The 26,186-nt window shown below is 58.3% G+C and overlaps 1 protein-coding gene across 1 annotated transcript in view; it reads right to left on the bottom strand.

Annotated features, from left to right (window-relative positions):
• ARHGEF17 (Rho guanine nucleotide exchange factor 17) overlaps positions 1-25,572 on the bottom strand; it is a 32,456-nt gene extending 6,884 nt beyond the window's left edge. Inside the window, 9 exon segments of the mRNA XM_053935775.1 lie at positions 228-278; positions 543-565; positions 568-639; positions 642-717; positions 1,085-1,177; positions 1,436-1,552; positions 1,939-2,121; positions 4,219-4,296; positions 22,660-25,572. Coding sequence (XP_053791750.1) covers positions 228-278; positions 543-565; positions 568-639; positions 642-717; positions 1,085-1,177; positions 1,436-1,552; positions 1,939-2,121; positions 4,219-4,296; positions 22,660-25,572 — 3,606 coding nt within the window.
• Positions 25,573-26,186: the final 614 nt, after the last annotated feature.

Raw genomic sequence — 26,186 nt, 5'->3', positions numbered from 1 at the left:
TCCATCCATCCATCCATCCATCCATCCATCCATCCATCCATCCCTCATCCATCCATCCATCCATCATCCATCCATCCATCATCCATCCATCCATCATCCATCCATCCATCCATCCATCCATCCATCATCCATCGCCTCCCATGGGCACACAGGCACCCCATGATCTGCAATCACAGCCTCCCACTGCCCACCCAGGGTGTGGTCCCATGGTCCCACAGGCCACTTACCACTTCCACGACCATCTCCTGGCGCAGGAACCTGCGGAGCGGAGCCTGGAGCTGTGGGGACAAGGAGAGTCGTGGGTGGGAAGCCACTGCGGGGAGCTTTGTGGCCTTCGTCCCTGCCCCTGCATCCCCCAGCTCAGAACTGGGACCCCAGCCCCTTCCCAAACCCCCAGGGCCCACCAAGACCAAATGATAATGGGGAAAGCGGGACATGGAGGGAAAACAAGTGACCCAGCCCGGGGTGACCCGAAAGAGCAGAAATGAGGACATTTTGTGGAGAAGGAAAGAGTGCCCCCATCCAAGGACCCCCCCACGTACGTCCTCCATCCCTTCGATGTGGACTCAATCTCCTGCACGATCCGGGCGTTCCTCTCCACCTCCTCCGCGCTCTTCATGCCCTTGTTGATCCTCTCGCCACCTGCTTGATGTTGCGCTGGGCGTCGATGAGGAAAGGGTGGTCGGGGTGGTCCTCTGGCGTGTGCTTCAGCAGGTCCTGCCGCGGGGACAGAGCCGGGCTGTCACCTCTGGCAACGCCTGGACACTGGCACTGTCACTGCCCCAGCCCCTCCCACACTGCTCTGGCTGCTGGGGATGGAAACCGGCGCCGAGGAGGGGGTGGACGTGTCCAGCAGAAAGGCTGAGGGTAAGGGGACCATGGTGGGGCGGGGCAGCGGGGTGACTGTCCTCAGAGTGACCAGGAGGGCAGAGCCATGTGCACACCTGGGGATGCCAGCTTTGTGGCAAGGGGTGGGGAAAGGGGTCAGGAGAGACCTGAGAGCCCTGAAAGCTGAGTGGAGGCGAGGAGGATCCGTGGCCTCTCCCCGCTGCTGGTGTGACACGGCCACCACAGTGTCACCCACCTTCACCAGCAGCTCGTATCGCGGGATCCTCTGCACAGGCTTGATCATCAGGTCGGACAGGGCCTGCTTCTCCTTGTTCTCCCGCATGCTTTGCTGCAAAACACCCGTGAGGGTCAAGGATGGGCCCCTTGGTGGGACACAGCAGGGACACAGCCTCCCACTAAGCCAGGATCACCCATTTTGGTTTGGGGTCCAAACTTCCACACCGTCCCGAGCGATTCCGGTTCATCCCAACTGACCCTCTTTGCAACAAAACCAAGAAAGTGGGGGCGAAATTCCCAGTCTGGCAATAAATGTACTCCCATTAACTCCCATCGTGCCAGGATCTGTGGAGACAGAATCAGGACCCACCTCCAGGAACTTCATGAAAGCCGGCCGGGCTTCCTTGGCGATCCTGACGGCATCCTTGGCGTTGAGGAAGTTATCAATGTAGGCAGAGTAGATGTTCACCAGCACATCCTTGGAGAACTGGGAGGGGGGGAAACAGGGCTAGATCCATCATGGATCATGGGCATACCGGGAGAGCCTGGAAGAAGCTGCCCCAGGGTTAACTCTGGCTCTGGGCTGGCGCAGGGAGGGCTCACCCGCTGTCCGCCCACCTCGATTTTTCAGCCCTGACGTTTGTGCTCCCGAGGCAGAAACGCGGAGCTGCAGAGCCAGCCGGGAGCAGCAGCTCCCACCCTTATGCTAAGCAGACAGCAGGCCTGGAGATCGTCTCCTGTTCTCCATCCCAGGCCTGCTTGCCCCATCCTTTCATCACTCCCTGCCTCCTGCTCCGAAACCTCTGCTCTGGGGCCGTGCCCAGGAGCGGGCACACCCGCATTCCCGGGGGGAATCGCCCCGCCGGGACCTACCGACTGCACCAGGAGGTCGCCCACTTTCTGCTTCTCGTGCCAGTTCTGCACGCAGTCGTGGATCTGCTCCAGGAACTGCTCGTGGTGCTCCAGCAGCTCGGGGATCTGGTCGAAGATCTCATCCACCAGCGAAGGGTCGCACAGCAGGGAGTTCTCCGGCTGCTTCAGCGGCTTCATGTAACCCTGCGGGCAAGCAGAGGATCCGTGGAGGCTTCCTCTCCCTCCCCAGACAGTTTGGATCTCTCAGCCCATGTGAATACGGGGATGGATGGCACCCTGCAGCCGGGGGTTCCTCCAGGGGATGCTGGGCTGTGGGACCTGCCAGCAGGACCAGACAGGTTTTGCAACCCAGCCTCCCTGGGTGCCACCGCACTCAGCAAATCCCCACAGCTGTGTGGGGAGGGGGACACGTCTGCTCAAGGAACCTGCATGGAACAGGATCCTCTGTCCCAGGCCTTCAGAGCCATCTTTGCTGCCATGAGTCTTCACCACCTCCATCTGCCTGACCCAGCTTGGAAATCACAGCAACACGACCCCGGGATGCAAATGCCGGAGTGCTCCTGATGGGATTTAGGGTGTTTGGAAGCAGGAGGGGCTGGATCAGCAGGATGCATCCACTGGATGCCCTAGACCACCACACAATGGCCAGCAAGCAACACTCAGGGCCAGCAGGTCCTCAGTGAGGCTGGGTGGGTGGCTCTGCTATGAAACCCCTTTCCTCTATCCATGGGGCAGACCTGCAGAGCGGAGGAGTGCCACTGGAATGGGAGAGATGGATTTGCAGGGGACACAGCAGGATGTGGAAGGTGTTCTGAAGCCTTGCCACCCCCTCAGTCTGAGCAGTACAGTGTGCTGGTGGCTTTCAGGATGTGTGGAGGACCACGGAGCTGAGCTTTGAGGACAGGACCCATCTCCAGTGGCTTCAGACCTCTCCAAACAAGCGGGCAAAGGAGTCATCCCCCAAGGATCAGGTTCCTCAAGCTGATGCCAGGTATCTCGTGGAGACCCAAGTTAGAAGGACCAAATCCATCCTGAGGCTCCTAACCCCCTTCACCTGCCTACTGTGTCCAGCACCTCCAGCAGGAGCTGGGATGGACTGTGCCATGCATCCCGTGCTTGCCACACTGGGCAGAGGAGCACGGAGACAGCCCTTGCTGCAGCACACAGCGACAGCAGCACCACCTGGCTTGGCTGGAAGATGGTGCTCCAGGGTGGTGTCTTTGTCCCATGCTAAGTGCCACCAAGCCACGTCAAGGATCTGAGCAGCTGGGACAGGGAGCTGAGGACACCTGGAGCCCTCTGATCCCTTCCAGAAAGCCAGGTACCCTCCAGTGGCACTGTGTCAGGACAGGTCCCATGGACAAGAGCTCCCACCTGCGTCCCTCCCACCTGAGAGGATGCACAGACCATGGGACAGACTGTCTCCATGCCAAGACCAGCAGGGACCAGCCCCAAAGCCTGTACAGCTCCCCCCAGAATCAGCCCCAGAGCCAGGGTCCTCTTGCCCCTCAAAGCCAAGGTCTGCACTGGCAGCAGCAGTCCTTCCCCCCCTGCAGCACATCTGTGTCCACCGTGGGGGGACACTGTGGGGCATTTATGGGAAGAGCCCACGGCAGTGTTGGGATGGAGTGTCCCATGCCCTTGAGGACTGTCACAGAGGTCCCACAGGCACTGCTTTTGCAGAGCTCGCAGTTTGTGGACAAGCCACACCTCGGCCAGGTGACGTCTGCAGGGCGTTGACCATCATTAACCTGCTGAAACACCTTCATTAACATCTGAAACGTGGGGTGGACCCTCGGGCCAGGCTGCTCCAGGGGGTTTGGAACCAGCTCAGCAAAAAAGCCTGAGAAAAACCTTTGGCTCGGGTCTGCAGGTGATGATCCGAGCAGGAAACGGGAGCACGAGGGAACGGGGGATTTCAGGGGTCCCCCATCACGGCAGGGCCATCGGGAGATGGGGTGCAACACGAGGAGGAGCTTTTGGAAGGCAAGCAGAGCCAGAGACTTGGGGACACGCTACGTGCCAGGTGACAACACACTGGGAATGTCACAGGCTCGCTTCGGGCATGGAGGAAACTCCCACACCGCCGTTCTTGACACCGCTGTCACAGCGCTCCCACGTCTGCTCCTGCTGTCCCCAACATCCCACCCTGCCACCCCAATCCTCCCCGGTGCCACGGAGCTCCCGGCACAGCCCCACAGGGGCTCCCACCTGGGGTGACCCCGCTGCCCACCCCGTGCCGCGCTTTGGGGTGTCACACCCCGTGCCGTGCCACCTTACCTGCATCAAGGTGCGCAGGGACTCCACGTAGGACTGCTCGGTGTCCAGCAGGGTCATGATGACGTGTTTCCTCATGTCCTGCCCGGGGGGGAGAGACACACGAGTGTTTTGGGGTGACCCGGGGCGGCGGAGCTGCGCGCCGGCGGTCGGGGCCGGCGCTGGGGCTGGCTGGGGAGGCTGAACACCGGAGGAGCCCGGCTGGCGTCCAGCTCCCCTGCGCTGCCTCTCCACCCCGATGGAGGAATCCGGGAGGATTAGGAAGTACATGACACCGAGCGCACAGACGCCTGGTTTCCTCCGCGGCCGCGTCAGGAGCCCGCCCTGGAGCTCACAGCCCTACATGGGTCGGTGCCGGAGCCCTCTGGCTCTCCAGCGGCTCCGCTCCGAGCGGACCCGTAGGAATTCGCCTCCCGCCCAGCACCCCGGGCACCCTGGGGCTGGGCTGTGGCCCACGGGAGGCGCATCCGTGGGGTGGTGGCGGCACGGGGGGCTGGCCCTGTGGGATGGGCCGCCAGCCTTAGCAAGCAGATGGGTCGGGGTCTTCTTGCTTGTGGGGCTCAGGGACCCCTCTTGTGTGTGCACTCCCTGTAGCTCAGCCCGGGGCCCAATGCGCCGGAGCCCAGGGCACGGGACACGCCAAAAGTTTTGGGTGTGAGATGTTCCTAAGGCTCTGAGTGCAGAGTTCTGGGTATGAAATGCTTCAAGGCTGCTGGCTGGGAGACACCCCAAGAGATTTCGGTGGCAGATGTCCCAAGGCAGATGCCCTGGCCCCAAACGTTTTGGATGCAGAAATGCTCCAGAGGTGCAGTGATACCCCGGAAGTTTTGTGTTTGGATACACTCCAGAGATTCTGGGTGCAGAGACACCCCGAAATTTTTGCATGTGAAGGAGAGACTCCAGGTGCAGAGATATCCCAAAAGCTTTTGGTGCAGAGATGCCCTGGGTGCACAGATACCCCAAAGGTTTTGCATGTGCAGAATCTCCAGAGACCCTGGGTGTGAGACACCCAAATGTCCTCAGTCTGGTGGGATGAGCCCCTGTCCCCTGGACACGTGGGGCCGTGTCCTCCCTAGTGGGGACACAATGAGCTGTGAAAGCTGCTCTGGAAGAAGTTTGACCACCCTCACCATGGTGAGGATGGAGAGAGCATGGAGAGGGAGAGAGCATGGGGCATGGAGAGAGGCCACCATGCCCCTCGTGGTCGTCAGGGAGCAATGGAGAGGGATCCTGGCCAGATCCCGCTCTAGGACAGAGCTGTGCCTCAGTTTCCCTGCTCCCCACCAGGCTGCTGATGGAACCAAGCATGGAGGAAACTCTTGTCTAGAGCCAAATACTGGTGACGGGTCCAAGGCTTTCCAGGAATCAGGAAACCATGGTGATATTGGGAACACCAGCTGAGACCTCCCCACTCAGTTAGAGAGCTCATAAACACTCTCACTGCTGGATTAATTTGTTGCAATTACAGACGGATGGGCACTCACTGGAGGATGGAGCTTAGGGGAATCTGATGCCCCAAACTGCCTCAGTTTCCCCAACCCTCACCCAGCCTGTAGTTCCCTGCTGGTCCTTTTTTTCCCTGGAGCTGTCCCGGCTCAGCACCAAAGGGAAGGGTCAGGCCCAGGGGGCTGCACAGGCTCAGCTGCACCAGCAGCTGGGGATTTGCAGCAGCAGGGACACGCAGGATGAGGCCCAACTGTTGGCAAGAGGGTTTTTTTCCCCTGTTAGAGCACCACTATTACCCCGGCAGGGCAAATTCCCACTGGGATGAGCAGAGCTGGGAGAAAGGCACCATCCCAGCAGGGCAAAGCCATCCGTGGGCAAAGGCAGGACGTGCCCCGCTGCACTCCTTACCCCAGCAAAGCCTCTCCGCTGGGGGGGCTGAAGATGCTTCAGTCTCCATCTGCTCTCCCTGGGGACGCCCCCACCTCACCTTGGCCTCATCCTGCCTCCCCCGGGACGCTCAGCACCCTCGGGATCAGCCCCTGCCGCCCTGGGAATCGGGGTATTTCCCACCAGCTGACGCCTCCGCCGTGTAAATCAGCACGGGGGGGGGGTGGGGGGGCGGTGGCAGCGATGGCTTCAGCCCCCCCATCACCCTCTCCGGGCGGGAGCACCCCCCCCCCCCCTCCCCGCGATCCAGAGAATCCCGGGGGTGCCGAGCCGAGGATGAGGATGAGGATGGAGGCACCGTTGCCACGGCAATCGCGGCGCAGACCCCACAGGTGCCGGGGTTCTGCACACACGTGCCCAAACGTGACGCATCCATGCGCCCCCACCTCACCCCCGCACCCCATCGGCGACCCCCCACCCCCCGCCCCAGCCCCGGGACCCCTTTTGCCATCATCACCTCGGTGCCGCCGCGGCTGCCGCAGCCTTTCTCCGGCGGCTCCTCGGCCGCGCCGCTGAGCCCGGAGGTGGCGAAGGCCGCGTCGATGCCGTCCCCGATGTCTCGCATGTCCTCCAGCGCGATGGTGAACTGCGCCAGAGTCCTCACCATCTGCAGCATGCGGGTCCCGGGGTCGGTCCGTCCCACGCGGCCCAAGGAATCGCGCAGAAATTCCCTCTCTGTCCCTCTCTATCCCCAGGTGTCCGCCCCGAGCCGGAACGCTGCGCCGGGATGCGGCGGGGAGGGGAATAAAAGCCAGGCGCTATTTATATCGCCGGGCTCCGGCGTGGATGTGGAAGTACCGGGGATGTACGGAAAGCGCTCCCGCAGAGCGGCAGCGGGCTGCGAGGCTGCGCCTGCGTCCGTGGCCACGCGAGGGTCCCCGGCCCCCGGAGCTGGCCAGGCACGGGCGGGAGGCAGAGCCGTGCCCACGCAGACACGCGCGGATGCGGGCAGGGCCGGATCCCGCCGAGGGATGCTGCTGGAAAGGCTTTGCCCAGGGAGGATGCTGGGGGGTTGGGGCGGGGGGGGAGCTGATGCTTTCTCGGGGCCTGTGAGTTTTTTTGGCGAAGGGGGACGCACGGGTGATGCTGGGCTGCTCAGCATCCTTAGGGGCTCCATTCCTGTGAGTATCCCCCTCCTTGACCTTGCAGGAAGGGAAACTGAGGCACGCCCCCTTTCTCCCCACGGCATCATCACCTCAGCACCCACAGCCCTGCTGGCCGGGTGATGCATCCTGCCCAGATCTGTTTGTAACGCTCCCCTCCTGCTTCGTTAATTAAATCTAATTAGCCGCTCACCCCGTTTCCACAGCAACGGCGTGCAGCAGGGCTGCATCCTCTCGTTGCAGCCAGTAAATTTCCTCTTGGAAGTGAGGATGACGAGCATCCCACCCCGGGAAGGGCGCGCGGCAGGGAACGGACCACTCGGGGCAGGTAATGGGAGCTGCAGGAGCTGTCAATGCACGCAGGGATCAGCGAGGAGGGAACGCTAATTGCAACCAGGTAACCAGGCTGCTCTCAAGGCAGCAGCAGCATCCCACAGCTGCAGTGCCCTGGTCATCCCAGCTGTTGGAATGCTGGGTTTATTTGGTTTGCAATCCCGGATCTGCTTGGGTTGCAGTCCTGAGATCTTCTGGGATCCAATCCCAGACCCATTTCTGCTGTAATCTCAGATTCCTTTAGGCTGCCATCCTAGAACCAGTTTTGTTGCAAGCTTGGATCCATCTGCATTGCAATTCCAGAGCCATCTGGATTGAAAACCTGGGCTGTTCTGAGCTCCAATCCCAGTTTCATTCTGGTGGTAATCCCAGACACATTTGGGCTGCAATCCCAAACCCATCTCAGTTGCAATCCTGGGCATATCTGCATCGTAAAATGGGATTCATCAGGGATAAAATCCCGGGCTCTGCTGGAATCCTATTGCAAACATGTTTCTGTTGCAATCCCTGTTTTATTTGGGTTCCAATTCCACATCCATTTGGGTTCCAATCCCAGAACAAAATGCATTGCTAATCTAGGTCCATCTGGATTCCAGTTCCAGACCCTTCTGTTTGCAGTCCTGGGTGCTGCTTTTGGGTTGTAATCCCAAATCCACCTGGATTGCAAGTCCAGGCCCAGCTGGGCTGCAACACTCTGGGTTGCTATCCCAGACCCATTTATTTGCCATCCTGGGCCCCATCTGTGTTGGAATCCTGGGCCCATTTGGGTTCCAACCCCAGACCCATCCAGCTGTGATCTCAAACCCATTCCTTTGCAATTCCAGAACTATTTGGGTTGCAATCACAGACCCACCAAGGATTCAAACCTAGGTCCAGCCGCATTGCAATCCCAAATCCATCTGTGCTGCAACCCCAATCCCATTCCTTTTGCAATCCCTACCCCATTCCTGTTGCAATCTCAGACCCAACAGGGAAGCCAGCCTGGGTCCATCTGCATGGCAATGCCAGATCCATTTGGGCTGCAATCCCAGAACCACTCCTGTTGGAATCCTGGACCCACCTGGCTCGCAGTTTTGGACCCGCTTGGCCTGTAACCCCAGATCCATCTGGGCTGCACTCCCAGTCCAATTCCTCCTGCAATCCCGGACCCAGCAGGGATGGAAACCTGAGTCCAACCACATTGCAATTCCAGGTTCATCTGAGCTGCAATCCCAATCCCATTCCTCTTGCAATTCCAGGTTCATCTGAGCTGCAATCCCAATCCCATTCCTCTTGCAATTCCAGTTTCATTTGAGCTGCAATCCCAATCCCATTCCTCTTGCAATCTGGGACCCACCAGGGATGCAAACCTGGGTCCAACTGCATTGCAATCCCCAATCCCTCTGGTTTGCAATCCAATCCCATTCCTCGGGCAATCCCATCCCCACTCCTCTGGCAATCCCATTCCCATTCTCGGGCAATCCCATCCCCACTCCTCTGGCAATCCCATTCCAGTCCTCTAGGCAATCCTATAATCCCAGCCCCACTCCTCTGGCAATCCCATTCCATTCTCTAGCAATCCCATCTAGTTCTCGGGCAATCCCATTCCCACTCCTCTGGCAATCCCATTCCTGTTCCTTGGGCAATCCCATTCCAGTTCTCGGGCAATCCCATCCCCACTCCTCGGGCAATCCCATCTCCACTCCTCGGGCAATCCCATTCCCGTTCTCGGGCAATCCCATTCCCAGTCCTTGGGCAATCCCATTCCCACTCCTCGGGCAATCCCATTCCCTTCTCGGGCAATCCCATCCCCACTCCTCGGGCAATCCCATTCCCACTCCTTGGATAATCCCATTCCCGTTCCTCAGGCAATCCCATTCCCGTTCTCGGGCAATCCCATCCCCACTCCTCGGGCAATCCCATTCCTGTTCTCGGGCAATCCCATTCCCGTTCCTCGGGCAATCCCATTCCCGTTCCTCGGGCAATCCCACTCCCATTCTCGGGCGATCCCATTCCCGTTCTCGGGCAATCCCAGCCCCACTGCAGTCCGGTCCCTGCCCGGTTCAGCCCCAGCTGGCCCCGGCGCTGCCGTGACCCTGCGGCTCCGCCCGCAGCACCGCCCCGAGCCCTCCCCCGGCACCGCCCGTCCCCGGGGCGAGCAGGGCGATCCCCGCATGGCAGGAGAGCCTTCCCCACTCCCCGATCGCCACCTTTGGCTCAATCCCTTCATCCAGCCCAGCGTGTCCCGGGAACACTGCAAGGAGACTCTCCGCTGTCGGCTGGGGAGGCTGCGCTTCTCCCAACCCCTCGGGATGTGAGGGAGGACGGCTGGGGAAGGGTTAAACCCGTCCTGCCCGGCGGAGGGAAGCAGCGGGGCCGAATCCCGCTGTGCTGTCGGGGGCCCGGTGGGGGTCACCTCTCCATCACCCGGGGATGCAAACCCCGGAGCGATGCGGCCGGCCGAGCCCGGACCCCCCTGCGAGCGGCCCGCAGCCCACAGGAAATTCCTGGGAGTGTTTGGCCACTCCAACAGCGCTGCCTATTTTTAGGGCTGTCTAAAATATGAGCCGGTTATTTTTAGCAGCGCGGCTCTTTGTAAACACCTTTAGATTTCCTTTCGGACCAGCCCCTGTTGTGTGGTTTTTTTTTTTTTTTTCCCCCAACCTGAGCGTTTCCTCCCCCAAAACCCCAAATCCTCTTGGGAAACGCGTGCCAGTTCCTTGGGATGGAGCCAAGGGACTCATCCCCCATCCCAAGGCTTGTGCCAGCGTGGCAAAATGTTCCTGAAAACCCAAAGATGGAGAGGAACCGGCACTGGGGGTTTGGGGGTGATTCAGCAGCACCCCAAACCTGGGATGGGGGCCAAGGAGAGGCTTTTCCCCCCAGCTTTCCCTCTGACACTGGAAATACAACCCTGAAGAAGAATGGGAACTCTCCCATCTTGATTTATTTTCTTTTTTAATTAGGCTCAGGGGGCAACCCCATCATTTTGCTTTTCCCTGCGCAGGAATATCGACGCAGGAGGAGTTTGAGCATCCCCAGGGATTTTAAAACATCCTAAAATATTTGGGAAAAGGCCATGGTATATTGTGTCCTGCCTCCACCCCCGCAAACAAAGAGGCATCGATGGAGGAAAGTCCTAAAACATCCATTTTTTAAACAAACAAAGGCCAAAGGGAGAGTAGGAATGTACATTCCATGAGGGATCACACAGATTCTGGCCCTTGAGCCCGGGCTGAGGCCGTGCACACATCAGTGCATGGAATGATGATGTTTCCAGCCTCTCTGAGGACTCCCCCCACTCTCCCAAACCCTGGTGATTGCCTCGTGCTGTCACCACCACTGTCTGGGATGCTAAAATCACATCCCATGGGAAGGGGGATCTCTGCATCCCCAGAGATCATCCCAAAATTCCCACAGCACTCAGTGTTTCTCCTTTTCTTTGGTGTAATGAGTTGTGCCAGCACCCAGCCGTAACCTGAGTGAGCTGCAGCAGGGATTTTGTCCCTGAGACCCTCTACTGGGGCAAAAAATATCCAGATTTAGGGGGGGAAAAGACCACTTTGGGAGTGGGATTTGCTGCTCAGGGCCTTCCTGCAGCTGCTGAAGGAGGAGTTAACCCTGCCTCAAGCAAAATTATTCCCACCCCTCCAAAACACGCCAAAATTTTAAGAGTAAATAAGTACAAGTTGTTTTTTCCTTCAATTACAGCTCAGCTCATGATTCTCTAGGGCGTCACAGTGGGGTTGTGCTAGGAGCTACCTGAATCTTGGCACCTCCTTGAAACCAGCATTCCCAGTTTGAAAGAATCTGCAATTTCTGCACCTTTTCTTTCCCTGTATGCTTGTTCCCAGGGTAGATCCCACTAGAGGGAGCTGGGACATAGTGGGAGCCACTGGTCCACGGGGACAGTGCACGGTGAATTCCCAAGCTTAACAATTCTAACACATCCTCAGCTCTATTTCCACCAAAACTCCAGAAAGAAAAGGCTTGGAAATTAACTGGACCTGCTTCCATCCATCCCAATGCAATGAGCAAACACCTCTGCAACACGCTGGCATGTAAAACTTCCTTGTGCATGCAGAAAAGCCCCTGGCTGGCACCATCTCCCAAAACAGGATGATGCTATTCCATCCAAGCCTGTATTGCCTCAATCACTCAGCCTCTGTCAGGAAATCACTCGGGGGAAAAAAAAAAAAAATCACATTCTGTCCTCTTGGGAAGTATTAAAGCCAGAGGTTGGATTGAGCTCTGTAGGGTTTTCTAACCTAAGCAGCCTGTCCCTTGGGATCAGTGATGCCCTGCCCTATGTCCCACAAGTGCCATAAAGTTGGGGGATGGCAGCCACTGCCATCCCTGGGTACCAATCACCACCATTCTATGGTGCCAGTCACCTTTTTGGGATATCAGCCCATCCCTGGATACCAATCACCACCATTCTATGGTGCCAGTCACCTTTTTGGGATATCAGCCCATCCCTGGGTACCAATCACCTCCATTCCACGGTGCCAGCCACCTTTTTGGGGCACATCAGCCCATCCCTGGGTACCAATCTCCTCCATTCCACGGTGCCACCACCTTTTGGGACAAATCCCATCCCTGGGTACCAACCACCACCATCCCCGAGCACAAGTCACCTCTTTTTCCAGGTGTCACCTCATCCCTGTCTTCCAATCCCTCCCTTCCTGCTACTAGCCTCTGACCTCTGAATAACAGCCAACCATCCCTGGGACCTCCAGGTGCCGGGGAAGCCACTGCCATGGGAACAGGAGGACCTGTGGCACAGAAGAGGGGCCGTGCCCGAGCCTGCCCGACGCCGCAGGGAATCACATCCGGGGCTGCATTCCCTCCCTGCCCAGCCTCTCCCTGCTCTCCCACGGGTAAGGAAAGTCCGAGCTGCCCTCCAAAGAGTAACTTCTTGAGAGGAAATAAGAGCATAAATCAGCAGCTCTGATTCAGCCCTGCTTCAGTTACTAATAATATTCCCGTGTTTATTCGCAGGCCCGGGGCTGGAGATGTTTGCTTTTCCCTCCGCCGTGGTTTTTCCCAGGCTCCCAGCTCACAGAGGAGCATTGATTTGGTCAGGGATGCTCCCATGGAGAAACCCGGCAGCACCACCCCCTCTGGGATGAGGAGGAGGAGGAGGAGGAGGAGGAGGAGGAGGGCAGCTTCAGCCCCAGTGCCCGGGAATTCAGTTGTTTTCCCTTCTTGGACTTCTCGGCTGCGGTGATTCATCCCGGGAGGACACGGCCTGGCTGCAATTCTGCTTTTCAAGTGTGAGGAGAAAAAAAAAAAAAAAAAAAAAAAAAAAAGGGAATAAAAAATAAAGGAGTTGGGGCAATTTTTCCAAGGCAGGGTGGAAGGATGCTGGGTATCCCTGTGCTGTCCAGGGGAGCAGCAGCGCTGGGAGCGGTGCCAGTGGGATGGGGAACGCGGAGCTGTAGGAGACTCATCTCCCAAAGCAACAAAAATTCCTCCTCTAAATGCACAGTGAGGCTTTTCCTGTGGGATTTTCACCAGAAATCGGGGCTTCCACCAGTGACACTGGGGTGAGGGGATCTCCCCTCTGCCAAAATTCAAAGCTCAGGATTGTGCTGGTGCATCTCCTTCATCCTCCCTGCGCTGCTGGCAGCATCCCATGGATCCCCCCTCTCCATGCCCCCTTTCCCACCCGACTGGAGATGCTCACCCCAGTTTAACCCTCCCCAGCTACCATCCATCCCCTGGCACGTTTGCAGAGCCCTTACAAAACCAGTGGTCCGGGGCAGAGCTGGGGGCTTGTGGCCCCCCGTTTGCTGCCAGCCTTTGCCGAGGCCTGGAGCAACTTTCACCAAATATGGAAGGTTTTTTTTGCCTCCGGTTTTCGGCACGCAGGCCACGGCCCAAGAGCGCAGCTTTCCAGATGCTGAGGTCAGCCCAGCTCTTCTTCCCTCCCCCTGCTCCTTCCCTGCTGCCTCCCAGTGGGCTTGGCCCTGCACCCACCAGGACAGGAGTAATTCCACCCCCTCAACTCACTGGAATCCCTGGATCCCCCACCAGCATCCTCTGCTGCTGGCACAAGCCTGACCCCACACCCCACACCACCCCAAATGCAATGGTTATGAGGATTTTGGGGAACAAGGAAGCCAGGGAGAGGGGTACCCGATGCTGGCACTCCCTGCCATCACTGCTGGATGCCAGGCTGGCACAGGTGGGTGGGAGGTGCCCTGGCTGCCTGGTGGAATGGGGCCAGAAGTCTTGGGACAGCCAGGAGGGAGCCAGCCTGGCATGCAGGGAGTGATGGGCACAGGAGGTATTCGGTACCCAGGAGCTGATGGGGATCCAGGTCTCCACGTGGAGCCAGAATTCCAAGCACACCCGAAGCCAAGAGGTATCCAGGAGTCAAAGATGATGGATGCTCAGGAGCTGATGGCTGCTCAGGAGTTACCCTGGAGTCCATGGGCACCCAGAAGCCAACGGGGACTCCCTGGGTACCCAGGAGCCAATGGATGCCCAGGATCCCAAAGAGACTCTGGGCACCCATGGATCCACAAGCACGAAGGAGCTGAAGGACACCCAGGAGCCAACAGACACTCACAGGCCTACGGGCATCCAGAGGCCATGGGCACCCAGGAACTGATGGATGGCCAGCATCCAACAGGTACCAGCAGTCCACGGACACCCAGAAGCCACTGGGCACCCAGAGGGGATGGGGATGCAGGAGCTGATGGATTCCTAGGATCCAACAGGTGTCAGGAGTCCACGGACACTCTCAAATCCAGAAGTAATCACAGGCCCCCATAAGCTGATGGCCCCTCAGGTGCCAACCAGTACCAGGAGTCCATGGGCACCCAGAAATGTCATCCAGCTGCTGACAGATAGCCAGGAGCTGACAGACAGATTCTTAGGATCAGGCAAGTGCTAGAAATCCGTCGGCACCCACAAATCCACAAGCACCCAGGAGCTGATGGACACCCAGGAGCTGATGGAGGAGGTAGGAGAGCTGAACACCCCGTTCCATGCCCCTGCCAGGATTTCTCCTGTCCCTCCTGCCTGGATCCCTCCTGGAAGCAGCTGAGGTACACAACCACCAGCCTTCACCCAGCTGTGCCCCACAGACTCCGTGGGTCCCCTCACCCTGCTGCAAGCAGGACAGCAGGGAGCTGGGGATGGGGGGGGAACCACAGACCTCGCCAGGAACGCCCACAGCCCACGTCACTATCACAGCCAAGGCGAGAGGTGACAGCTTCCCTGCCCTGTCACTGTCACAGCACACCCTGGGGTGGGGGGGAAGGGGGAGCAGGGGGGGTTCAGCATCCACTGACCTGCGCCAGGTTTGGACGATCGAGGGACGAGTTCCCTCTCCGCTCACCGAGGCTCTGAGCCATCTACATCCCATCTCACCGGGGTTTTGGGCAACCCAAAAAAAACCAAAAAGGACCAAACCCGATCCCCTACCGCTAGCGACGGTGTTTCTGCCGAGGGGTCAGGATGAAACTCTCCCAAAAAAAAAAAAAAAAAAAAAAAAAAAAAAGAGCAAGAAGAGGGATGCCAAATCAGGGCAGGCCGACGAGTCTGCTGCTACTCCAGCTAAAAAAAGCAGGAAACCATATCCCAGGCTCGGAGATGCCAATCTTCCCATGCAAACAACTCCCTTTTTGTTTTTTTTGGAGAGTATCGGAGGGCTCGGGAACAGGCAGTCACAAATAGCAGCTCCATGGCACCACCAAGGAAACCTTCTCCAGCCCCGGGGACCCTGCAGGGATGCTGGTGACCCCACGGCAGGATGGTGGCTTCTCCAGGGGGCACCTGGTGGTGGCTGTCCCCTCATTGGGACGGTGACACCTCCAGAGGAAACCTGGTGGTGGGTACAACCACGGGTGTCCTCTTTCCCAGCACATCCCAGCAGGGATGTCCTGGTGGGGTTCACAGGTGTCCCGGACGTCACTGGTGGGGTGGAAGGTGGTGGTGGCCATCTCCTTGATCCCAAAAGGAGACATGCCTGGGGTTTCTAGGACGACGCAGGACACGGGGGTCACGCAAGCCCAACGCCTGCTCCCTCCAATCCTTCCACCGCTGGGATTAAAGGGATTCTACTCAAAATACCCTGCACAAGGTACAGGGGAGCACCAGGCCTGGGGACAGCCCCCAGCTGCACCCAGGAATGGCAGTCACGAGGGCAGGAACTGGACAGACTGGGATCAGCCTCCTGTTCCCCGGAAGCTGAGCGGCTCCAAAGGGAATTTGCACAAAGAGTGAGTTACTGGAATACTTTTACCCAGATGCTGATTTTTGTTCTCCTTCCCATTGGCCGGGCCGCAGTTCCCAAAGAACCAAAAGCAAACACACTATTTTTAGAGAAGAGTTCATTTACTGGAGCCATTCCCTTTGAAATTCCTCACTCATCCTCTCCATGGAAACCAAGGGAGTCCGGAGAAACAGCCCCACCGGGACCAACCATCAGAGCTTTAAAAAGAGACACATTGAGGGAGAGGGGGTGGAAGTGGCTGATTTTTCTTCACTGGACACATCCTGGCCTGGAAGCACCACGGTGGAAATGGCAAGGCTTTTGTTTTGGTGGGCTCTGTCTGTGCAAGCCAGGCTAGATGCCTTCAGGAGGGGACATCCTGGAAGATGGACCATGCTCTCTTGGAAAATCACGCCTGGATGGCGTGTGGGGACTGTTGTCCTGGATAGGTGGTGGGAATGGGTGGAGAGGGATGGTTGGATGGGAGCGTGGACATGGATGGAGGTTGATGGAGATGGGAGGAGATGGATGAAGATGGGTGGATGGATGGATGATGGATGGATGGATGGATGATGGATGGATGGATGGATGGATGGATGGATGGATGATGGATGGATGATGGATGGATGGATGGATGGATGGATGGATGGATGGATGATGGATGGATGGATGATGGATGGATGGATGGATGGATGATGGATGGATGGATGATGGATGATGGATGGATGGATGGATGGATGGATGGATGGATGATGGATGGATGGATGATGGATGGATGGATGGATGATGGATGATGATGGATGGATGGATGATGGATGGATGGATGGATGGATGGATGGATGGATGGATGATGGATGGATGGATGGATGGATGGATGGATGATGGATGGATGGATGGATGGATGGATGGATGGATGGATGGATGATGGATGATGGATGGATGGATGGATGATGGATGATGGATGGATGGATGGATGATGGATGGATGGATGGATGATGGATGATGGATGATGGATGGATGGATGGATGGATGATGGATGGATGGATGGATGGATGGATGATGGATGGATGGATGGATGGATGGATGGATGGATGGATGGATGATGGATGATGGACGATGGATGGATGGATGGATGGATGGATGGATGGATGGATGGATGGAAGGATGGGAGTCTCCTTCCCTGTTTTCTAGGGCATGCCCTGAGAGAAGAGGAAACTGTACTGGCCAAAGCCCAGTGCTGCCTTGCTGCCCCTTCCCTTCATGTGAGGGCACCTCCTTCTCCATCCTGGATTTAGGAGAAGCTCCTGCTGCAGCTCTGAAGCTGTGGGATGCCCCATGGGACCTGCTGTGACCTGGTGAGGGAGAGCTCAGCAAGGGGAGACCTCAGCTCATCACCTCGCTGGACACTCCCATCACACAGGGATCAATTTCCAGGGGAAATCTTCCTCTTCAGAAATGCCCCTGGGAAAGGCTCTAAATCAGAGAATGAGAGAATCACAGAATGGTTTGGACCAGATGGCACTCTAAGTTCATCTTGTTCCTACCCCCTACCATGGGCAGGGACACATCCCACTAGAACAGCCTGCTCTAAGGCCCATCCAGTCTGGCCTTGAACATTTCCAAGGATCCCACAACCCTTGCAATGATGGATTAAGGCTGCAGGAACAAGCCCTGGGAAGCTCTGAGCTTCCATCCCAGCTGGGTTTGGCAGGAGGTTACCTGGAGGTTACATCACAAGGGAGGCCGACCTGCTGCTTCCCTGGCAGGAGCAGATGGAAGAAGAAGGCCACCTCCTCCCAGAAGCTTTGGAGGCATGTGATTTTCCATGGAAAAGCCCAGGCATCTGTGCACAGATGCAGGCAGGGTGCAGGCAGGCTGCCCAGTGCATCTCTGAGAATATATCCCTGCACCAGGGCCCTCTCCATACCCCCACGTGTGTATCCCTGCACCAGGGACCTCTTCCCTTAATCATATGAATTATTTAGAAATGCCACTAGGTGCACAGCCTCGTCTTGGGGACCTGCCAATGTCCCCAAGGCAGCACCAGCCAAAGCTCCAGGAGGTTCCTCATTAACCCATTTTAATTATAATGCTCGAAGATTCTGTAGCACTTTGCAGCCCCTGATCGGAGAAGACAAAAAAACAGACCTAAACTGGTCCATCAGGCAAAAAAATGCTGCCAAATTCCCCCCAAACTCCCTTTGTGAGTGTCCCATACATACCTACATGTATCCCTGTAGCAGGCCCTCTCCATCCCCCCCCGTATGTGTATCCCTGCACGCCAGGACTCCCTGTGCAGGGATGCACATCCACACAAATCCCAGGGATTTCCCTGCATGCCCAAGCTCCACAACCAGCCTCTCCCTGTGTACCCCAGCCCCAGGGAGCTCCTGGTGCCTCCCAGCTGCAGGACTGTGGGTCTCTCTGCAGGCTGGAAGCCCAGCTCCTGCCGAGCCCATTCCAGCCTCCCACCCTCGCTGCAGTCCCTGGATCCTGCCAAGAGCCTGACCTTTGGATCAGGCAGCCACGGGCCAAGGCCAGCCCCCAGGACCAGCTCAGCCCAGGGCTAACCCTGTCGCTCCAAGGCTGGATCCTGCCCCACCAGCACAGGCCTCAAAGGATGCACATCCCACGTGGATCATCCCCCCCACCCCGGTGGAGCTCGCTGCCTAATTAATTAGAGGCTTTTAATTAAAGCTGGGGGGGACAAGGGACAAAGCAGCCCTGTTCAAAGCACTGGCGCTGAGGAAGGGAAGGGGCAGAAATGGGCAGAGTTAAGGGGATTTTTGGCACCAGGGAAAGGAAGAGACAAAAATGGGCAGAGATAAGGGGATTTTGGGCACTGGGGAAGAGTAAAAATTGGGCTGAGTTTAGGGGATTTTGTCACCAGGGGAAAAAAAAAAGCGGTAAAAACGGGCAGAGTTAAGTGAATTTTGGCACCGGGGAAGGAAAGAGGTAAAAAATGGGCAAAGATAAGGGATTTTGGCACAGGGAAAGGAAAGAATAAGAAATGGGCAAAGATAAGGGATTTTGGCAGTGTGGAAAGAAAGAGATAAAAATGGGCTGAGTTAAGGGGATTTGGGCTGGGTCACCCCCCTGGACACATTGCCTGGCCCCGTGCCATTGATCCCAGGGTGGATCCATGCCACTGACAGGCACCATCACCTGATCCCAGCCAGCTTCTCCCCGCTCCATTCCACATCCCACCTCTCCGAAGGGCTGCCTGCATGCCTCAGTTTCCCCCCACTCCAGCATTTCGCTGAGCACGGCAGATCCAGGGACGCAAAACCCGGGCAAACCATTGGAGCAGGGAGAGGAAAGCCAAGATCTGCCCATTCCCACCTCTCCCCTGCAGCTGCTTTGATTAGAGATTTCCAGTTACACCAAAAAACGAGACAACACCCAGCCACAGCCCCAAAGCTGGGGATTTACAGAAATGGAACGGAGGGAAACTAAGCCCAGAGATGACAAACTTCAGGAATATATGGCCAGTGCACGGACCCGACCTCTGAGCTGTCCCCACAGCGAGGAGGAGCTTCTGGAGGATCGGGGATGAGCTGGGAGGGAGGATGCTGGGGAGGAAAGGGGGTGGTTGACGCAAGCTTCCCTGGGAACGTGACCCCACCGTTCCCCTCCGGGATCCCCCTCCATCCCTGATGGCTTTTCCGGGGTGCGGCCGCCCCGCTCGGGGACCCACAGATGGGGAAGGCAGCGGCCGGGGCGCCGGGGGCCGCGTTCCCACGGCTGCCGTGCTCCCCAGAGGTGCTATATTTAAATCAATACTTTCCTGTTTAATCCGAGTGCTGCTAAGTCAACAAACACAGCAAGACAGCGAGCGTACCTAATTTTCCATCCCCAGACGGATTCGGCCACGCGGGGCAGGAAGATCCAAGGGGTTGCCTGTCTGGCAGCAAATGGGCCCCAAATCCACCCCAAAAGTGTCCTAAATGCATCCTGGCTTGCTGCTAGGCTGTGTGGGGCTGCACATGGGTGCACACACATGTGCTGTTCTGTGCTGCCCATTCCAGCAGCTTTCCAGCAGCTTTTGGGGTGCTGGAAGCAGGGAAAAGTCTTTATCTTGAGTTTTGGGGTTTTTTTCTCCCACAGGATCTGCCAGAGTGGGATGTGCTGCTAACGACTCCCAAGGAATCAAAAGCCCACCATCAGGCACAGGGTGAAGGAGCTCTTCTGCACCCAGGGTGAACTGGATGGCTCCAGCCCCATGGAGAATTGCTGGAAAGCACCCAGGACAAACAGTGCTGCCCCCGAGGGAGAATGCCACGTTACCTCTCTGGGCGGGATGTGCCAGATGCACCTCTGCCAAAGCCATCACCAGACCACGGGAGCTGGGAAAATATCCTGGGGGAATGATGCTGCAGGGATACTCCACCCCAAGGGAATATCTTGAGGGTGAAAGATTTTGGAAGAGAATATTTTAAGGGAGCATCACCCCAGAGGTGCCAGACCCCATTATGAATACCTTCCCAGTACAGTCTGCTGGAGATGGACACCATCTCAGCATCACCACCATGATACAATTTGGATGCTCCCATCCCACAGAATTCCCAAGTGGAGGTGGCCATTTCCCCATACAGACTCACAGCCTTGCAACGCTGGCCCTTTCCATTGAGTTGGGGAGGGGAAAAAAAAAAAATCTAAAAGTAAAAAATAAAGCTGATTTCTTCTCTGCTGGTCAGGGAGCACATAAATCCCTGTTCCCAGCCAGGCATCCCAGTGCCAAGTTATATCCGGTCCTCGGTGCTCTCACGTAGAATTAAAGCAACTCCCTTGCAGGTCCCCCTTGGCCCCCGCCCTGGCAAAGCTGATGCCATCTGAAATAAAACATCCCAGATCCACCATCTAATAAATCAAAAGGAGAAATAAAAATCCTGGTTTCAGTTAGGATATGTCTGGAGCACAGAGAAATCCCAAGGCAGGAGAGAGATTTGAAGATACAGCTGCGGTGTTGCCCTTAAAAGGGAAAATTCGCACCCCGAGGCCGGAGGGTTCAGGCAAGGTAAGGAGCAGCATCCTCAGGGTCTGCTTCCACAGGGTGGCCCATCCACCTGAGGACATGCTAGGGCTCCCAGCTGGTAAAAATCCACCCAAAATCATCCCAAAGTTGGGATCAGAGCAGGGCTGGGGGTGTATCGGAGTGTGGGGTCAGCAGAGCATCCCTGATATTGGCCCAGGACACCACGGGGACCTGCCTGAGTAAGAAATATCTCTCTATAAATTATTAAGACAAACCATATATTATATAAACTAAGCATATTAATTATTTAGAAGTGCCACTAGGTGCACAGCCTCGCCTTGGGGACCTGCCAGTGTCCCCACAGCGGCACCAGCCAAAGCTCCAGGAGGTTCCTCATTAACCCATTTTAATTATGGTGCTCAATGGTTTCATAGCACTTTGCAGCCCATGATCGGAGAAGACAAAAATCTAAACCTAAACTGGTCCATCAGGCAAAAAATGCTGCCAAATTCCCCCCAAATTCACCCAAAACATCCTCAAGGGTGTTTCATACAGTGGCCAAGAGTGGCCATCCTGTTCTCAGCCACCAACGGTTGTTGTCTGGCACTGGGGACAACAACAGGAGAAGGAGCTGGATGGGGAGCAGAAATCCCTGGAGAATATTTTGAGTGGAATGTTGCTGCAGGGATGACAGATTCCAAGATAATAACGTGGGGGAATGATGCTGTGGGGATGCCAGACCCCAGGAGACCCTCCTGGGGACGACGATGCTGCAGGGCTGCTGGATCCCAGAGAATATCCTGTGAGGAGGATGCCAGATCCCAAGAGAATACCCTGGGAGGAAGCTGCTGAGGGATTTTGGGAGGATCCAAAGAAAAGCAGCCTCTCTCCACGTGGCTCTGCCCTGGCCAGCAAGGGTTACACGGCCGGGCTCAGCCCCGGGGACTTCACGCTTGGCTGCCAGCGGCCGCTGGAAGGGAATGGTCCAGCCCATCCTCTTAAATCGGTTTGGAGCAGGGTAGAGAGGCCCTGCCAGCATCATTCCTGCGAGCTCTCGGCAGATCCCCCACGGGAACGGGTATTTCTGGGCTTCTCCCAGAGCTATTAAAAGCCCCGTGGGTGCTGGCGCTGCTGTGCCGCAGCAGGAGGTGATGCTTCCAAGCCCTTCCCGGCACAAACACCCGGAGTGCGATGGGAACCCAAGTCCGTGTTCAAACCACAGCCAAGGGGCCAGCGATGCCAAAAACCCATCCCAGGAAAGATCCCAAAGCACGCAGCTGTGCTTCAGGGTGAGCAGAGCACTTTCACATCCCCCAGACTGCACCAATTCTTCCCCAGAGAGGATCAAACTTTCACCTGTCAATCAAATATTCAGTGCACGCACAAAAATATTTCCCCCACTTTTCCCCACGCACCAGCATGGCAATGCTCATGATCCCAAGTAGAGGGATGGTGTTTTTTCGGAGGGGAAAATGCAGTTTTGCTCAATAAGGGGTGTGACATGAGGATTCCCAAGCAGGAGGATCGTTTCCCAGCCTTCCCAGCCAAGAAAAAGGCAATTTTTGGTTCAGCATCTCAGGGACGGTCAATTTAGCAGTACCTTACGTAGCATCACTGAGAGATGTTATATATAAACATAATACATTTCTAAAAGCCTCTCCCACCAAAACTTGGTGCTATTTAACCTGCTTTTTCCCATCCAAAACTGCTTTTTCCCATCCAAAAATCACCTTTTTATCAGGGAGGTTGCCCCAACAAACAAGAGCTCATCCCCTGGGGACCACCGGAAAGGGCTTGGCCATCCAGCAGTGCCTCCGCAGATGGGAGTTTGTCCACCACAAGGGACACATGACAGACCCCCAAGGCCACCAGTGCTTTGGATGGGTGGTGCACCCCATGAAACAAAGGTGCTTTTAGGATGGATGGGCACTTACCACCTGTGGCTTGGTCCTGGGGCCGTGTTCGTCGGGCAGCCGCGAGCACCGGGGCAGCCGAGGCGGTGGGGCAGCGGGTGGCGAGCGGGGTCCATCCCCAGGACCGGGGGACGTGTCACCTGAGTTGAGGGCCAGCATGTACCGCTTGGTGACATCCTCCAGCGAAGGAGGCTGGAGGGTCGGCAAGGATTTTCCAGGTGAGCGGCCGGCAGCCGGCGCAGGGAGGTGGCCGTGGTGGCTGGAGGGGACGAGCGGCTCGGGGACGGTGATGGGGACGAAGGTGGCGGGCTCGCTGGTGTGACGGACGTGCTTGGTGGCCGGGCGGCTCTTGGCGAGGACGGCGGGCGCCGGGGGTGGCTGGTTCTCCTGGTGAGCCGCGCGGTTGGAGCGCTTCTTGGAGCTGCGGCGGGCGATGCGAGGCGACAGCACGTCGGCCAGCTTGGGGTCAAAGCCGTAGCCGCGGCCGGTGCCCGGTGCCACGGGCTGTGCTGAGAGGATGGGCTCGCTGCTGGACGGGGGAATGCTGGGCTCCAGCTCGCTGATGGCCTCACCGGGACCCTCGAAGGTGCCGGGCGCCAGCTCGCCGCGGCGGCTGGGGTCGCTCAGCGACTTCTTCTTGATGGTCTTGCCGTTGGCCTTGTCATCACCCAGCTTGGCCATGGCGCCGGGCTGGCTGACGATGGTGCGGATGAGGCTGCTGTAGTCCCGGGGCCCATCGCTGCCCAGGGAAAGGTCGCTGCCCGCGCTGCCCGCGCTGCCCGCGATGGCGGCGGGCTGGGGGATGCCCGCCTTGGCGCTCAGCGAGCCCAGCAGGTTGCTGTCGACGGAGAAATTCTTCGCCTCCTCCGCCACCGAGCGCCTCCGGTGAGGCATGGGGTCGCTGAGGGAGCGGTAGGGCTCGGTGCCACCCTCGCTGCCGCCCTCCATCCCATTGGTGCCCGCTGATGGGAACTTACGTCGGCGCCGCAGGCTGCCGGGGGTGCTCGGCATCTCGGGTTTGCCAGCTGGAAGGTCTTCAACCGCCGCCATCGGGCGAGCGGGCAGCGGCGTTTCCGAGTCACCGGCTGCCGGCCCGGCACTGGGCAGCATCCAGGCGTCCACAGCTTCGTGCAGGGCTTGGAAGGGCAGCCCCACAGGCTCCGGCTCCGTGACGATGCCCTCGTCCGTCACGCTCGACTCGTGACCCGACAGCTCCTCCACGGATTTACTGCGAGCGAGGTTCTCCTCCAGCTCCGCGTCCTTCAAACACCGCGTGCTCTCCACCTGTCCCCGAAGGGTCACATCTGTCATCCCCGTCGTCGGTGCCACCACCTCAGCGCCCTCCACACCTCCGCTGTCCTTCTGCTCGGCGGCAAAGCCGTAGTCCTGCTGGGAACCCATCCTGCTGATCTTCTCAAACACCTGCCTCGCCTCCTGGATGTACTGGTCCTGGATGACCACGGGGAGAGGATCCTCGTCCCCCTGCTGTCCCCCACCTGGAGCCACCCGGTCCTGGCCGTCCGTAGAGGCCAGAAGGAGCTCGGAGGAGCTCTGCTTCATGGTGCTCTGCAGGAAAAGCCGCCGCGTCCCGGATTTTTCGGAGCAGGTGAAGGACTTGGCGCGACGTAAAGTGGCCGTTAGGTCCTTGAGCGTTGGCCGCTCGCCCGGCGGCCAGCGGTTTTGGGGATGAGCGGCACCGCAGCCGCCTGGGGAGGGGCTGGCAACGCTGGAGCATCCGTCGGAGCCCACGTCGAGGCCGATCCTCACCCCTTTCTTCTTCACCTTCAGCTCTGAGAGGTCTGATTTCAGGAAGCTGAGCAGAGTCAGGGTCTCGGTGGCAATGTCGGGGTTGGACAAGGACTTGCGGTGCTTGGCCTGCTCCCCTTCCAGCCCTGGCTGGTGCAGTCTCTCGCTCCCATAGTCCGGTTTTGCCTTGGCCACGCTCTGCGGCAGCTTGGGGCGGACGCGGACCCCCGGCTGTCCCCACGCCAGGCCATCGCTGGCCCCGAAACTGGGCGATCGATAGATGCCATAACCTGCCTGGAGAGTCCGTCCTTGGCTGGGCCAACAGACTCCAAACTGCTCCTCTTCCTTCAGCGTCTCCGTGCTGGAATAACGACTGCTGCTGCGTGACCCGCCGGGGCTGCCGAAGGGCAGGATGTTCACCTTGGAGACGCGGGCCACCACGGGCAGCGGGTGGCGGGGGACCACCCTAGCGCAGCCTTCGGCCTCGGCATCGCCATCCGCCGTGCCCTCCTTCTTCTTCTTCCGTGCGGCGCGGGGCCGGAGGGCAGCGCTCTGCCCTTCGCCTTCGCTGCCCGATGAGGCGCGGGGAGAACGGGCCGCCGCCGCTTCATCGTCCCCGTTGGAGCGGGGTGATGGGGAGGAGGAGGGTGGTTGCGGTCGAGTCGAGTTATGCCAGGAATGCGGGCCGGGCTCCGGCGGAGCTCCGCGGGGAGAGCGGAGCGCCGGGTGCGGGACGCGGCTGCGGGGCGGAGGCGGCGGGGGAGCTCCGCGGGCGCTCCCGCTCCCGCTCCCCGTCCCATTCCCGGTCGCCGCCGTCGGCTGCCGGCAGCTTTCCCCGAAGAGTTTCCGCATCGCCGGGACGCTGGGCCAGCGCGGCGGCTCCGCGTTCAACCCCGGGCCCGGCGGCGACGGCGGCGGCGGCGGGGGCGGCGGTGGAGCCGGGGACGGCGGCTGAGCCCCGGCATGAACCGGGCCCGTCGGCTCCGGCTCGGTGAAACGAAGCGAAAGCTGCCGTACCGACGGGGCCAGGCTGCCAAAAGCCCGGCCCGGTTGTTGCTCCGCGATCGGCGCTGAAACTTTCCTACCCGGGAAGAAGAAGGAGGAGGAGGAGGAGGAGGAAGGCGGGGAGGAGGCGGGCAGGAGGCACCGAGCCGCCGCTACCCCCCGGCCGCTGCCCCCCTCCGCCATTGTCGGTGCCCCCCCGCCGCCGCCGCCGCCTCCGCCCGCCCCCCGGCCCCGCCGCCGCCGCGCCCCGGCCCCGGCCCCGCCGCAGGCACCGCCCGGCCCCGCTCCTCCTCCGGGCTGCCGGCGGGCTGCATCCCTCCCGCTTTGTTTTCTCTCTCTCTCTCTCTCTGCCCCCCCCACCCCTTCTTTTTTTTTTTTTTTTTTTTTTTGGCTTTTCCTCCTCCCTCACCCCCTGCTTTTTTATTTGTTGCATTCAAATAAACTTTCCTCCCCGGAGGCGGGGTTTGCTCCCGCAGAGGGGGAGGGCTGAAGTTTTGCTCCCTTTTTAAAATTATTTATTTAATTTTTCTTTTTTCTTTTTTTTTTCTTTTTTTTTTTTTCCTTTGGAGGGGAGAGGGGAGGGGAGGAAGGCGGCTTTGCAGCTGCCCTCTTGCTCAAGCAGGAGCACTTCGCACCCCCTTGCATCTTTCACCCCCCTCCTGCATCCTTCATTTCCCCCTGCATCCTTTCTTCCACACACCCCCCCCTCCACCCCCAGCATCCTTCATCCCCCTTCCCTTTCATGAAGTGGCTTATAAGAAAGTGGGAGAGCAACTTTTTACATGGGCAGATAGTGA

This window comes from Vidua chalybeata, chromosome 2 (genome assembly GCF_026979565.1).
Source record: "Vidua chalybeata isolate OUT-0048 chromosome 2, bVidCha1 merged haplotype, whole genome shotgun sequence".
In the NCBI taxonomy this organism is placed as follows: Eukaryota; Metazoa; Chordata; class Aves; order Passeriformes; family Viduidae; genus Vidua; species Vidua chalybeata.
This window is presented reverse-complemented; position numbering and strand designations above follow the sequence as displayed.